This window comes from Felis catus, chromosome D1 (assembly GCF_018350175.1).
Source record: "Felis catus isolate Fca126 chromosome D1, F.catus_Fca126_mat1.0, whole genome shotgun sequence".
NCBI lineage: Eukaryota > Metazoa > Chordata > Mammalia > Carnivora > Felidae > Felis > Felis catus.
The window spans coordinates 85,146,280-85,162,882 of record NC_058377.1 but is presented as its reverse complement, the minus strand read 5'-3'; the positions used below and the strand labels follow the sequence as shown (position 1 = coordinate 85,162,882).

General features: G+C 37.5%; 1 protein-coding gene across 8 annotated transcripts in view; it reads left to right on the top strand.

The window, feature by feature from the left end:
* DCDC1 (doublecortin domain containing 1) overlaps nt 1-16,603 on the top strand; it is a 475,155-nt gene that overhangs the window by 452,033 nt on the left and 6,519 nt on the right. For 7 of the 8 annotated variants that reach the window (XM_045039088.1, XM_045039084.1, XM_019812218.3 and 4 more), the window contains 2 exons: nt 7,109-7,259; nt 9,988-10,097. In XM_045039088.1, coding sequence (XP_044895023.1) covers nt 7,109-7,259; nt 9,988-10,097 — 261 coding nt within the window. Of the gene's footprint in view, nt 1-7,108; nt 7,653-9,987; nt 10,098-16,603 lie in introns of those variants that run through there. The other variant, XR_006586488.1, reaches the window with a different exon arrangement.

Sequence of the window (16,603 nt, the reverse complement as noted above, 5' to 3'; positions counted from 1 at the left end):
TACTTAGGAAATGTTTAGAAAGTTTCTGCATATTATTTCTTCCTTTGCTTTATTTTTTTAAAATAAATCTCTTTCCTTATCTTTTCCATACTGTCTGTTTTTGTATTTGGAGACCTGCATGAGATTCTTTGTGATCCATTAGAAATGTATCCATTCAAGCTATCAGGCTGTAAAGAATACTTCTGGAGAGTGGACTCTGTGTGAAACAAATAGACAACAGGAAGTGTAGGGCTCAGATTTCACTGGGGAGTCTGGCTAACACCACCAGTTCCAAAGAAACTCAGCTTCAATGGTTGGTACTTTTACCAGAGAAATGAGGAACAGAACACATTTCAAAGTGCTTCACTCTACTTTCTGTAATAAAACCCCCAGATGGTATTTGAATCCCATCTAATGCAGACTTTTTCTCTGCTTCTTTCACTGCTGTGGCTATTCTGGATGATTTAACCACATTCTTCCTACCCACTCTTTGAACATTACTAGAGCAACTCATCTCCAACTGGCGAAGGCTCATCTGTCATCAGTGCACTAAGGTGGCTCCCTCTCCAGGGTTAGTGGCTCTTTCTTCAGAGCCGGCATCTCTCTCTGATTTATGATTGCCCAGCCCCTTTTTCTATGGTCCTGAAACATTTGTCTTCTCCACCCCTACAACATCTCTTTGATTCTACAGAATCTCAAAACCAGTGTGTTTTCTCTCAGCCAAATAGTTCTTGATGCAGAAGTGGAAGCCGAAAGAATGAGAAACAGGTCCTTCTGATTTGTAGAGGCGAGGACCTCATGCCTGCAGGGAATATGCACTTGTTCTGTGATGCCCACGCGCCCAACCCTGAGAAGACTGGCCTATGAAAACTAAGCTCACAAGATAGATTGTGGGTGAGGAATTGTGCACAGAACATTGTTCCTTTATTATGAGCTTTAGTTATTGCAAAAATCATGAACATACAATTTAGATTACCCACTGTAAGGAAGATACGTGAATAAGTTTAGATACATTTGGACAACCAAGAATTAATAATGTCATTGAAGGTACTAAGCTGACTAGATATTTTAGAGACTTTCTGTACTGAAAATGCCTTATTTTCACAGTTATTTTAAAAATATTTTTGTGAACTCATTAACTTTGTCTCATGTAGATAGATCTTTATGAAAACCAAATGAAATACTTATATATTTAATTCACATTTTGCACTTAATATATGTTTTTATTAAACAACGTTCATTTTTCTGATTATAAACAGAATCTCAATAAAATAGTCACATTTTAGTGGTAAAGTAAGGGAAAATGTAAGAATTACCTTTATATAAGTTCTTTTCAAGCTGCGGAAGTTTTTCCCAGAAACCTATCCATACATATTTCTAGGACAGCTCCTCATTGCTCCCAACCCAGATAGAAACCCAATTACCATACTTGTTGGTTGTTTTAAAGCTGAAAAACAAAATAACTTCTATGGACTGAATTGTGCACTCCCTCCCCCAATTTTTTTGCTGAAGCCCTAACCTCCAGTGTGACTTATTTAGAGATATGGCTTTCAGGAGACAATTAAGGTTGAGGCCTGTGGGTGGCTCAATAGGTTAAGTGTCCAACTCTTGGTTTCGGCTCAGGTCATGATCTTACAGTTCATGGGTTCAAGCCCTGAATGGGATTCTTTCTCCAGCTCTCTCTGTCCCTCCCCTACACACTCTCTCTCTCAAAAGTAAATAAACATAGGGGCGCCTGGGTGGCGCAGTCAGTTAAGCGTTGACTTCAGCCAGGTCACGATCTCACGGTCCGTGAGTTCGAGCCCCGCGTCGGGCTCTGGGCTGATGGCTCGGAGCCTGGAGCCTGTTTCCGATTCTGTGTCTCCCTCTCTCTCTGCCCCTCCCCCGTTCATGCTCTGTCTCTCTCTGTCCCAAAAATAAATAAAACGTTGAAAAAAAAAAAAGTAAATAAACATAAAAAAAAAAAGGAGACAGTTAAAGTTAAATGAGGTCATAAGTGTGGGGCCCTAACCTGATAGGATTTGTGGCCATTGTAAGAAGAGGAAATGAGAGCCCATTCTTCTCCCACCATGTGGGGATACAACAAAGAGCCGGGAAGAGAACTGTCACCAGAAACTAAATTGGCCACTACTTTAATCTTGGATTTCCCAGCTTCCAGAACTGTGAGAAATAAAATTATGTTGTTTAAGCCACCCAATGCATGATATTTATTTCGGCAACTTTGAGAAGACTAAGACAGTGACTGTTGTTATGGAAAATTTAGAAAAATCCAAAGAAAAACCATATGAATCTATTGTAATATCTATGATTTTTTGATTATTTTAATCACATTTCTACTGTTTTCAACTTACATAAAAACATATGGTCACTGTATTAAAATTAGAAAAAGAAAAAATGCCAAGAAGGAAATGAAAATTCTATCACCCACAAATAACCATCGTTATAACTTTAGTGAATATATTTCTATGGTTACTATACAGTTATAATATTTTTTGCCATTGTGATCATAGCAGATCACACAATATATATAATTTTGCAGCCTGCATTATTCACCTAACAAACTAATGTGATTTCCCGCCCACATATTTAACATTCCTTAACAAAAGAATTATTTTCAATGGCACCATAATCTTCTATCAAATGGGCAGATTATTATTTATTCATTCATTCAGTTTTCTGTTGTTTTCCATTAGGTTGTAATTTTTTGCTGTCATAAAGCATGCTCGGATAAATATATACATCTGTATTTAATTTTCTGATTATTTCCCCTAAATAACTTCTTAGTAAGATTGCTAGGTCAAATTATCTAAACATGCTTGAGAATTTTGATAGCTATTGCCAAAGCATTTTCCAGGAATATTTCAGGAGTTTATGCTCCCACAAATAGTGAATAAGAGCTTCTACCTACTTGTGGTATACATGAGGTTTCAGCAATGCTAAATGCAGCCATTTAGAAACATATTTGTGGGTTTGACAGGGAATTTTATATCCATGTTTTAATTTGTATGTCTTTAATTACTTGTATAAGTGATTTTGATTTGATTTATCATTTATTAGTCATCTATGAATTTCTTGTTAAATCCTTTGCTATTTTTCTACTGGAAGTATTTTTCACACTGATATGAATTTTCTTTTTCTTAAAGCAATAAGCAACATCTAACTTTATCAGATTTAGTGTAACAAATTTCCAATTTGCCACTGTGTCTATGGGTTTTTTCAATGTACAGAATTATTATATTTTAAAAGTTCTTTGTTTTTAAATGTTCTGATAGTCTTTTACTATCCTAAGTTCATATAAAGATTCATCTGGTTTTCTTCAAATTTTTTATCATTTTATTTTTCTCTTTTACTTTTTAAACTGTGTGAAACTCCTCGTGTAAAATTTGAGCAAAGATATTTCTCTGCTACATTTGTTAGCGTAAAATTATCTCAGCCCTACTTACGGACTAATCTGTTTTTGTTCTCCCAACTGAGCTGGAATGCAATCTTTATGATAAACTAATTCTTATTAGCTTCTGCTCTTAAACAATCCAACATATCTAATACTTCTAGAATTATTATAGCTTTTTCTTATATTTTAATATCTGAAAGAAGTTGCCTATTGTTCTTTGTTTTCAAATTTTACTTGAATACCCTTGTATATTGATTCTTTTAGATGAATTTTGAAATTACAGTCCAACACTCTAAAGTCATCCTGCAGGGTTTTGACTATAGTTGTGTCAGGCTATTAATTAATTTCATAAGAATCAATCTTTGCAGCCAGATTGAATTCTGTGGCATTTTTTATATATGTGTGTAAGCATATATAAAAAATATACATGTATCTTTTTTAGTCCTTCAGTAAAATTTTATAATTTTTTATAAGGGTCTTGCATTTGAAAATAATTGTCATTCCTAATTGGTTTTGCTGTTAGGATAGATTTCCCCCCACTATATTTTCTGAATGTCTATTTTTGTGAACAGGAAAACTATCAATATTTTATAATTTATTTTGTCCTTGGCCACTTTATTAAACATTTTTCTCTTATTATTAATCTTTTATTTGATTCACATAAATTTTCTAAGAATAAAATCATATTAAGTTCACATGATGGTGATTTTGTCTATTTTTTTAAGACATGAATTATTTTTCTTATTCTGATTTTAAGTTTTATTGTATTGGTTATAATCATAAAAATGAATGTTCTTAACAAAGGAAAACAGAGAAAAAGGGCATCTCTTGCCCTCATGAATAAATAGACAGTTGGAATGCTTGCTTTTTCTTTCCTTTCCCATGTCTCTTTTTGATGATGCTTTGCATTTTTTTTCTCGATGAAGACTAAAATTTTTAATTCATTTATTTTCTGACCATTTTTTGTAGCAGTTGTATCATGTTTTAGTGGTCTTACTGCTTAGTATTATTCATTTCACATTATGACTTTCCCATAGTGAAGGAATTTCATTCATTTCTTAATAATCTGAAATGTATGTGAGTGATATGTTTTCCTAGTTTTTGTGTACATGAGGATATCATTTGTTTCCTATAACCAAAAGTAATAATTAAGCTGGATATAGAATTCTTATGTTAAAACATTTTCTCCTAAAAACTTCATATTTTATCCCATTTTCTTTGACATTCATTGTTGGAGAAAACAGATCTAAATATAACTGAACTTTCCCCCATGTCTATAATTCATACTTTTCAATTCAGTTATATTTAAATGTTAGTCAGTTTTTCATTAACTTTGCCATATTCTGAGTTAGCCTATTTGATCTAAAGACATGGGTCTTTGGAACAGGAAAGTTTTCTTCTTCTTCTTCTTCTTCTTCTTCTTCTTCTTCTTCTTCTTGATAGTTGCTTAAGCTTAATTTATTCTGAATTCTTCTCCAGTACCACCAATAATGTATAGGTTTAATATCTGATGTCTTGACACTCCAGATGTTTAACTTTCCTCTCATAAATTTTATGTCTTATGCTTTCACTATATCCTGTGAGGTTTTCTCAACTTAGTCCTCCCTAATACTGATTTGATTTTCTATAATATTCAGTCTGCTTGTCTTCTGTTTTCAAAACAGATGTTAATTCTACTACTGAGTCTTTTATTTCCTTACCTTCTCTCCTCTTTTCATTTAGCTCTCTACTTACCCGAGTTTGAAACACTGTTCCTTCTCTTACTAGCTGTGTGATCTGAGTTAAGATATTTAACCTCTGTTCTCCATTTTTGTCATCAATAAAAGGAAGATAATAATTATTTCCATAGAATGAAACCAGATTGTCCTTAGAAACTTTTAGCAAAGTTTCTATCCCATAGAAATGTCCCAATAAATGTTAACTGCTATTATTGTTACCTTTGTCATCATCATCATCATCATCATCATCATCTCTGCCGCATCTCAGCAATACTTCTTTTCTTTAAATTGCTGTCATCTCATTTCTGTGTGTGTGTGTGTGTGTGTGTGTGTGTGTGTTTATGGAAGTCAAATTTTATTGAATTTGGGGAAAACCCAACACAAATATTCTCTAAAATGTATTCCTGCTGTAAATCTTTTTCTAAATCTTCACCTTGAGGACTGTGTAAAACATAGAGTTTTCTATGTTGTAGAATACTTTCATAAGCCTCATATGGTTGCTGTTGTTAATTTTTTTTAATCTATGCCTCCTTGTACAAGGAGAGATCTTTTGACAGAAGACAGGATAGATTAGTTCTCTTTGTTTCCCGTACATTTTTACTTGGGATCTCTCAGGATCCTCTCCTAGATCTCAAGTCACAGAGCTGGTTCATATGCTCAGTATTGAGTCAAATTGCTGCTGATTGGCTGTTGCCTAGCAGGAGGGGTAGGTAAGAATACTCTCCCACTGCTCTATTCTATCTACAGAAGGGAATGTATTCTTGGGTAATTTTACTTATTATTCAATTCAATTCATTCATCCCTTACCCAAAGTAGTGGGTGTGAAAACTGCACTTTCCAATTGCATCGTTTCATCACTGTCTTGTCTTGCTTCATATTATTGATTCGTTTCCCATATACAAGATGTCATTATGTGCCTAGTTCTGCTCCCTGCCAGGCTACAGTGTTGTGAGTTGTAGTCCCTAAATAGATCTATAAAAAGGAGTATTGGTTGTGGGGCACCTGGGTGGCTCAGTCGGTTGAGTGTCTGATTCTTGATTTTGGCTCAGGTTATCATCTCATGGTTCATGAGATCAAGCCCCACATTGGGCTCTACACTGAACGTGGAGCCTGCTTATCTCTCTCTCTCTCTTCCTTTGCCCCTTCCTTGATCATGTGCTCTCTCTCTCAAAAAAAAAATGGATGTATTGGTTATGATTTAGGGCTCATGTGGACCTGGCTCCTGCATTTTGGAGGAACAAGTGTTAGGTAAAAATCATGCACGCAAGTGTGTAGAAACCTCTAATTTTCCCCTTACTTGCTTTTATTATTCTGTCTTAAAGTCTTATTCACACTTTCATGGAATTGCCCTTAGGGGTCTGGCAACATGTTGACTAATCTTTCTAATACTGTTGCCACTCTGCATCTGTACATGTATTTTTATGAATATTTCTAGGAAAACTGAGAGAAACTGACTAAGGCCCTTACAGATCGTTTTTAAATTTTCCAAGTTAAAAAGAAAAAGAAGACTTTCTAATCATAGAATCAAAGAGGTCTTAAACCAAAACTTTGATTTTATAGTTGAAGATACTCTTTTCATAGAGAGGTTGCCTGACTGGTCTGAGGTCAGAAGAGGCCGAAGGCCCAGGTCTCCTCACTTCTGGGTCAGTGCTTTTGTCTTCTAGTTTCTTGCTTTTTGAATAAAAAAAATATTTTCAGCTATTGTGACAAGTTGAGATTCTCAAGCCAGGGCCTTTCATATTTAGGCATTTCTTAAGCAGCAAGAAGCCTTCTTCCACATGGGAAAATAGAGAACCACAAGGAAAAAATCCAGTAAGAGCACAGAAGTTCCTCATTGTGAAAGCACGTCGGAAACATTTTATATGCTATTTTTCCCATATCCTTCTATAACTCTCTAATAACCACAAGTAAAATAAATATTCAAACTGGGAGAATAGTTCTCCTAAAGGAGTTGATTCTTTAAGACTTCATAATGTTGTGACATTTCATATTCTAATATCTCTGTCCCTTTGTATTTCAGCTGCTGGATGACTGTTCCTCTCGTCTCAAAATGGTCCACCCAGCCAGAACACTGCACACCCCGGATGGAGAACCAATTTACTCGTGGGATGACATAGAGAGAGACATGGTCATCTGTGTATCCACAGGACGTGGCTTTATAACCCAAAAGAGTATGGGTGACAGTTTCTTTTCCATCAAGTTTTTGAAGAATTAAACCATCTTGTCTTTTCTTCAAAGAGCTTACTTTCTGAATTTTATATCCCATCATGATGATTTTTAATAATTATCTTCTGAATCCACCCTTTTCTACTCCAGTTATACTTCTGTTCTGGAAATTCACTGTTGACACCATTTGCACTCAAGAATTCAATCAGAGTTCTGTTAGTCTTGAGCCTTATCCAAGGGGCTTATTTGCAGAAATTCTAAATGGCCTCATTTGAAGGTATTCCCTTAGCATGAACCCTGAGGAAAGCGAGGCTCTGTTGACTTCCTACTTTCAAGTTATTTAAAACTTAATGGCTTATTAAATAGCGACTACAGTTTGCAGAACTCTTTTTTTAGCAGTAAGTAAATATATGCTCATTTTATTATTTTATCTATTCTTTGCTAATTTTCTTTTCTAAGTGATACCAATGGAAAAGAATACATATATGTTATTAAACCAATTCTTGCTCTTTATCCTGTTTGCCTGAAGAATTTTTAAAAATTTTTTTCTAATGTTTATTTTTTGAGAGAGACAGAGCATGAGTTGGGGAGGGACCACAGAGAGAGAGGGAGACACAGGATCTGAAGCAGGCAGCACAGAGCCCGACGCAAAGCTCAAACTCACGAACCGTGAGATCATGACATGAGCTGAAGTTGGACACTCAACCGACTAAGCCATCCGGGTGTCCCAGCCTGAGGAATTTAAAGCCCCTTGCAGGGGTTAGCTGTACATTAACAAAGACATAATTTTCAGGAATTCTGAAGAACATGATATCACTTTAAAGGAAATCAAAAGATTAGGAAATGAATTACCTGGGATCCCTAAAATAAGTAATACTAGATTATTTCTTTTTAAAGTCACCATAAAATTATTATTATTATATGTAAGGTACACAAACCAAAAACTTTTAAAACAGTTGCAATCATATCTTTACATTTAGCCCAGAACAAAAGTATAGGAATGAAGACTGAAAGGCAAGAAGACAAGGATTTATTGGGATGCCTATCACTGTTCTGAGGTATTCCACAAATATTCCTCCAGCACCACCCAACATCGAGGAAGAGGTTTTAATCGTATTCTTTGTATGCCCCTGTCCCTATCACTCACTATTACCTCTCACCCCAGCTCTTGGAGACCCCACTATGTAGTTACTTAGAAGAATAATTTGGGGTTCTTGTCATTAGTATTAGCTGATAGCTTTCTATGTTCGCAAACTGCACAGCCCTGTAAAAGAAATATAAGCCAGGGTTCCTTCCCTGAAAGAGTTTTTGATCTAATTAAGTATATGAACACACTTGAAATATTACAGTACACTTGAATAGTAAACAAACGAGTGGTACAGTAGAAGGTACTTTTCCAGTTTCTTCATTGTTTATACTCAATCTTTCATACTCTTGGGATTGTCTTCTGTTACCCGGCCCCTATCCTCCTGGCTTCACTGTGTTCATTGGGCCTTTATGAGAAATAAAGCTAGGGCAACCTGGCCAAACAGGTATCCAAAACACAGAGAGAAATGTAGGGCCCCTTCCCAGAAGCAGGCTTGTTACCCGTAAAAGCTGAAGGAAAGAGAGAAAACAGGAAATTCAAATGTTACTTTCCCTACCAGTTTCTCCATGTTAGTTCTCTGGACCTTTGACCAGGCTATGTAGACAAACATTTTTCTTTTTTGCATCATCAATTATGTATATCCACATAGATCACTATGGTGTGAAAGTTGATTCTTTTCCTCTGGACGTAGGTTCCCATACTTCACTTCATATTTTCCCCTTCATGATGAAGAGATTAGTGGTTTTCCCCAATTGTCTAAGTGTCTCAAAGGGTGATGTATTTTCTAGGAAACCTAACTGATAACGGAGTTTAATTTAAGTGTCCTTTAGAAACTTATTTTACTATATATAAGTTGCCATTTATTGTTTTTCCTGAAATAATTAAGTTAGAAATAATCATTAAGTAGAATATATTATTAAATACTCAGAATGCTTTAAAAAAAGAAAGAAATGCTACTATTGTATCTATATCTATATCTATATCTATATCTATATCTATATCTATATCTATATATCTATATATAGATAGATATACTTATGAAGGTACACTTAAACAATCATTACACTCAAAATTTTGCTGTGGCCTACTGGCTTAAGTATATGGTAGAAAATAAGGCAGTCTGGGAGTTTCAAAAAAGTAAACACTCTACAATAACTTATTTTATGTACTATAATATAAAAACATTTAGCATGTGAAAGTCATCAAGAATCACACTGGGTTTTTGAAAAATAGATTTGTTTTGGCAAAACAAATCATACGCTGTTAGAATGGTTTCTTTCACACAGACCCCCCCAACGAAAGTAAAAGAGTGCTTTATGCCATTTGTCATCAACTTGGAGCACTGTTCTCACTGCTGTGTTTACTGTCTTTTCAGTGGGTTCAATTTCTAGACCACTCCCAGGTTAGCCTCCAATTCAGGCTTTTTACAAAGCCTGGAAGGAAGCCCTCTCCAGAACTGCCATTCTGTAGAAATCCAGAGAATGTTAGCACGTATCTGATGTGATAAGCAAGTCAAGTGTGTAATGAGAGAGTCCAGCGTGGGAGTCAAGGATTTCTGAAGGATTTTTGAGTTTTTCATCATCTTGGACTTTTAATTACTTTCTATAAATACATTGACATGTCTCTCAAAATAATCTTTTTAACAGAATTCAAGCAACTGATGGAGATCAGAGCAAATTATGCCAGAATCCGAAGGCAGCAGGGCCCTCAAGCCACAAACATTGTGGTGTCACGATCTGAAAAGCTGCAATTTCCGGTACAGCCACACAGTTCATTTCTATCAGAGCCATCATATTTTGTGCTGTATTTTGCTGGGGTAACATATGTGTATACACTCATATGCTCATATGCTTTCTATGACATAACAATTACTTATCCTTTTTAACTTTGTATAGTATCTTTTAAAAAAGTTGCTACCCTCTACATCTCACGTAGAATGGCATTTGCTGCCTCAAATGTGTTCTTGGAAAGGCAACAAACCTTGACAAAATAATGCCAGTAAAATAACTAACTTAGATGTGTTTTCTCTCAGAAAAAAAAAGAGAAACTACTGTTATTATTTAAAAATAATTTGGTGGGGTCAAGTAATATTTTATGTGTCTATATATATTGTGTGTGTATTTATATATGTAATTTTGTGGGGTCAAGTATTATGTGTGTGTGTGTGTGTGTGTGTGTGTGTGTAATTTGATAATAAAATAGGTTGTTTGACCATCTAACACTAAATTTGACCCAAACTGACATTTTTCTGGTTCAACCACCTTATTTTCTGTGTTGAAATCCTGCATTTACTGAATAAAAATGAAATGGCTGGTGGCCACTGAACACCACATGAATCAATGTCTCCTTCTCCAGTTTCCCTTCAGTTTGGCCTGTGGTAGCAAGCAGCAGTCTTTATGGGGCACAGCTACATGTTGTTCACAAAAATGAAGCTGGCTATTCCGGACTAAGCTCAGTAACTGAAAGCCGTAGACTGTGTCCTCAGTCCTCAGTCCTCAGAACTTAGAGAAAGGTTGTATGAACCGTTAAAAAGAAAAGTCACGTGAGGATTTCTTTTTAAGACATCAAGGGAGATCCTCAGCAATCTTAAGTAGCAATACCACAGGAAGAGAAAAACTTACCTATTAATTTTTCCTGCAATGAAGAAAGAATCTCTCTCTGTCTCTCTTTTTTTAATAGCAGTGACAAATCAGAGTTTGGTTTACGGTCCTGGTAGAAAATTTCAAGAGAAATGTTCTTCTCTCTCTTGCTTTGAAAGCCACTCACAGCTCTGTCTGAATATAAATTGCAACCTGGCTAGGTGTGTACAGAAGGGCTCAGCTGGCTCCCTCCTCAATCCACCACTTTAATGTAATGCAGTAGATCATGTCTACTGAAGGGGGCTCTTGGTAATCATTGCAAAAGGCCTAGTATTTACTCCCAGTCTGCAAATCAGTGGGGCTGCATGAATAAATTCCTGCTGCTTCCAACACCACTAAAAGGAGAGCACATTGAGGTGAAATTTCACATGTTACATCCACAGCAATTTGCCCTTTTGCAGACACTGTTGTACGATGTTAGAGATGTGAAGGCATCCCAGAACAGCTTTGTGACACATAGGAAAAAAGATTGCATGTGACCCCCATTTTTCTTTTTCTTTTTTTAACAAGAAAGTCAAAATAAGAAAGGTCAAGGAACATGCTCCAGGTCAGAAAGCGGGACAACAGGATTCTTACCTGCTGGGCTTCTGCTTAGAATGATTGGATCACAATTCCCATAGACACAGAACTTTTCATTTTTTATTTTTTCAAAATTCCTTGAAAACAAAGGCATTTCTCTAGGTGCAAAAGTACCTATCATTTTTCTGCCAGAGAAAAGTTGATTTGCTATGAAAATGGCATGATTTCACCCTGGATCAAATGTGCAAATTCTTGTGAAGTTTTCACTGTTGCATGTGAATACGCCTGAAGCGAAAATTGGCAATATCACACAACGCTCTATCAAGCACCAGGAGACATAAGGCAAAACTCTTTAACTGAACTTTTCTATTACCAGTAAATGGGATTTTAGATGTAATATAACAGTCATCAACACATCACATTTTACCAGCAAGGCAGTGACACTTACTTTGTGGACGACGGCTTGCACAGAGTAGCTTGGCAGTTCATAGCTACTTTGAACGAAGACTGAGAACAGCCCTGCTCTTTCCTTATTATTGACCTTCCTTCTTAGTTGGCCAGAAGGTGGACTGGGGAGCGGTTACTCCACCTCGGCAAGGACTATAGGATAAGACTATCGCAATTCTGTTCGGCCTTCCTGGGCTTTTAATAAACCCAGTAATTTCCTTTGGGGACATGTTTATCAAATTTGAATCAGCTTCGTATATATAAGTCACATTTCAATATTTTCCTATCAACTGGAAACCATTTATTATTAAATACTAAAACAACCATCCCCCAGTCCATGGCCTTCTCCAGAAATTTATTTCCTGCTGGTTCACAAAACACCCTTAAGGTGATCCAGATGTTAATCAACAGTGTACCAGCATTTGTGATTGTCCTCAGGAGGACTTTTCTGGATATTTTTGCCCCATCCCTAGCTTTTGTTGCCTGATGAAGTGTTGGGGTGAAATTGCATGTTTCTAAGCCAGGTGACTAAAAGTAACATGCCTGAAAGTTTGACAAACATTTTGAGATTAACTGGAAGTGTTTTATAAATAAGAAACATCTATCTGGGTACTTATGTCAGTTTTGCAAAACAGGACACGTTAGTAATGATTCAAAATGCAAAGGTCATTTTGTAGAGCAATAACCTGAATTTCCATTTCTCTCTCGATTTTCTTAGTAACTAAATTTGTGTGTGTGTGTGTATTAAGAAAGCAAAGCAAAAAACAACAAAAAGGTAAAGATAAATTTGTTCCCTTTACCAAAGAATCACTTAGAAATTGTAGCTAGTGGCTATTGCTGTGTTTATGAGCTAATCTTTAATAATAGCCCAGGTGTGCTGAGTGTCATTGAGATTTGTGATTCACCGAGGCAGCAGCTTTTTTTGTTTTATTTTTTTCTTTCTGGCATCATTTGGAAGAGAGCAATCAAAACCCACAGATCTGTGTTATTCTAGGTCATCACAAATCAGATGCAAATGTCCTCAGTTAAATGGAATTTGGACCCATTGGTGATCCTCAATTGTTTTTATTAAACCAATGGCTCCAGTTCCCTCTTGCCTCTGAGCACATTTCAACCCCTCCTAAGGCTAGGTGGGCAGAAAGAACAGCCGTTTTCTTTTCAATGCAGTGAACTAAAACTCTGCATAAGTGGCACGGCTTGGGCCGCTTGGCCTTAGCAACCGCAAAGATGGACAAAGACTGCCATTCAGGTTAAGTGCTGATGGGAGCAAATGGCCCAACTGTATAACATGGCTGTGTGGTGGGTGTCTGCTGCCAGCTATAGTATTTTCTAATTCTGTGAGTCTGTAATATAAACTATCAATAGGCTGTCACCCTGTACCATACGTGCAAATAGAAATATATGAGGGGAGAGGAAGTGCTTCTGCCCATGCTGCAGCTGGGTTGGGGGAGGGAGAAAGAAACAAGATGGAAAATTATATTTATATGGCAAGTACAATGGTGATTCTGAATTGGATGTGCAATCACTCATCGTCTGCTGTAGTCCTGTAGATATAAGTTTCAGTCAATCACTGGATCCATTAGGTCCTGGCTTTTCCATCCTAGAAGTTTCAAATGTCACCTGTGTCAGACCAACTGAGATAGCTGGGCAGTCAGACTCTCCATACCACCAGCAGCAGCTGGGTTTAAAAAAAAAATTCCAAAAGGCATAAATGACCCTGCAGACTGTGCTAGACTGGAAAGGAAGAGAGGAGGGAATCTCCCAGAACTTCTAGGGTTGGTGCCCCCAAAAGATGAGATTTGATTACATCTCTCTCTCTCTTCATTTCCACTTCTTTCCATTCTTCCTTCCTTTCTTCTTTCTCGTTGCCTGTTGTTCTTCTCTCCTCAGTCTTCCCTGCTTTTCTCATCTAAGGGCCCTTGAATTCCATCTTTTATTTTAAAACAATCCTTTCTAGAGCAATTTGTAGATCAGCAGGGATGCTTCCTTAGTATGATTCTCAAAGTTTAATGTGCACAAGAATGACCTGGAGAGCTTGATAAAGCCCAGTGTCAGGCTGATCACAGAGGTTCTTATTCTGTATGCCTGAGGTGGGTCAGGAAGTCTGCACTTAATAGGCCCCAGGGATGGAGAGCAGTTGGCTGACCACACCGGGAGAAACTTGGCCAGGACTTCTGTGTCAGCTGGGCGTGGCTCAAGCCAAGGACCAGTGTCAAGAACACCAGAGGATGAAGGCAAAGAAGCACTTGCTGTGTGAGTGAGGGCTTTAATCTGAATGTCCTCATGTTTTCTTATCACTACTTCCTTACGAAATAATGGAAATAATCTTGGGTCAAGACTAACCACCCAGAGAGTGTAACCAGGACCCAGACATTAGAGGCAAAACAAGTGAGTCTGAGGTAGTGAAGCTTCCCATGTTAATTAAGCTGCCTACAGTGCTGATAACATCTTGCTATTTTAAAGGTCGCGGGAATAATGTCAGTGCTATGGTGCACATATCGAGGGGCAGAGTAATTTTGGGGGTGGGGACGAATAGCAAGCCTCTTGAGTTTTCTTCTGCATTTTTGTATGTACAAAGAGAGAGCACTTTAGAACAAGGATGGGGTCCTATTTGCCGAAGTGACCTTTTCCCCACTGAAGGAGCTGCTTATTGGTGGGGAGGCCAAACCTCTTTATGTTTGCTCTAAGTCTAGTTAATGCGGAAGGCTGAGCCACCGACATCCCTGGCAGGCTCGTCTAAGAGTGTGAAATTCCACAGGATATTATTTCAGTTCAATAATAAGTGCTCTTAGAAAAACTAATTTTTAAGATAGTTCTCTTGTTCCCTAATTGAAATCCGTATAGGCTGGGAGACAGACATTTTCCTTAGAAGACAGAAAATACAAAGAAAATTAGTTTTTCAAAGAGCAAATTCATATATATATATATATATATATATATATGAATTTGCTCTCTCTATATATGTATATATATGTATTCATATATTCATATATTCAAATTCATATATATATATATATATACGTATATATATATATATGAATTTGCTCTCTCTCTCTCTCTCTATATATATATATATATATCGCCAGGCACTCTCTGTTCTGTTCTGGCTGCTGGGCATGCAAAGGTATGGTGCTACTTGGATAGTGCAGAGGCCTAGAATGTTGGATTAATAGGCACAAGGTGAGGTGAGAGGTGTGGGCATGAACCAGATTGTGGACAGCCTAATAGGTCATGTTAAGGAGTTTGGATTTTTCTTTTCTGAGCGCAGTGGGAAGTGATTAAAAGGAAGTTAACATTAAAGATGATTAGACATTGTGTAATAAATTAAGCTTACTTAGGTTACAAATTACAGAGACATACTCAATTTACCTCCAGTGGTGGAGGTTTGTTGGAAGGATTAACAAGGAAGTGAGAGTGCACAGGGAAGCCCGACACACAATCTTCATGGTGGTCTCTGTTCGAGATGCATGGACGCACCTGGGTGGCTCAGTCCGTTGAGTGTCCAACTCTTGATTTCAAGTCAGGTCATGATCCCAGGGTTGTGGGATCAAGCTCCACACGGGGCTCCACGCTGAGCATGGAACCCACTTGGAATTTTCTTTCTCTCCCTCCCCTCTCTCCTTCCCCATGTGCACGCTCATGAACACATGCTGTCAAAAAATTAAAATTAAAAAAAAGACGCGTGACCTATCTTTGTCCAAATGGCCACCCAGTAATCTGCCATTCCTGCTCTTGACTTCATTGTTTCTTGGTCTTCTTTCTTCTGCTGTGAATTTTCTACTTCTTTGCAGGCTCTTCTCTACACTGAGATGCTCACTTGCCTGTTCATGGCCTCTGCTGCTTTGAGGCTCCTGTTTCCTGCCTTCTCTTTATATTTCTTTTGGCTCCAGAGCCACTCTACCATCTGAATTACTTTCATTGTGTCTTCTAATGGAAGACTAAATGGCTGGAGGTCAGCCAGTAGCTGCCTTTTACTCATTCCTTTAGATTGGGATGTCAGGGATTACATGATACAAAGCACAGCTTGCCTGTTTAAGCAACAGTGTGGGTTGAATTCCTCAGGAAGCTGTGGACATGGCTGGCATTCAGGGCTCCATGGCATTTTCAGTATCGACCATAGTTCTGCCATTGTTATGCTCCTTTTCTCTCTTCACCACTGAGGGATGAAATTAGCAATGGAATTATCTAGGCTGTCACTATTTCTCTTTAGTCATTGAGAGGCTTTCCCTTGGGTGCCTCCTCAACATTGGCCTTTGACAGGGTGATCTTTGCTATACAGGCAACACAAACTTGAGGTTGGAATCTGTGACTTCAGTTACAGTATCAGGATGGATACCAGCTGGACTCACAAGTTACACTTCTGAATACAATCAAGTCTGTTTGAGGAAGTGGATCTTGCCAGGATACCCTGGCACCCAAAACTCAAGGCACTTGGGCATCCAGGCAATTTTTCCAAATCAATTCAGAATGCCAAACCCTTATCAGACCTTGCCTTGCCTCTTGTTTCATGAAATCATTTTGATAGGCTGAATTCCACTGTGGATTTTAATTTTTATTATGATTTCTCTCCCTCTCTCCACTCTGTAAGGCGAACCTGGCTAGCAACGTTCTCAGTGTTGAAATGTGAGTTCTGCTTAGTGGGCTTGACAGGGGTCTG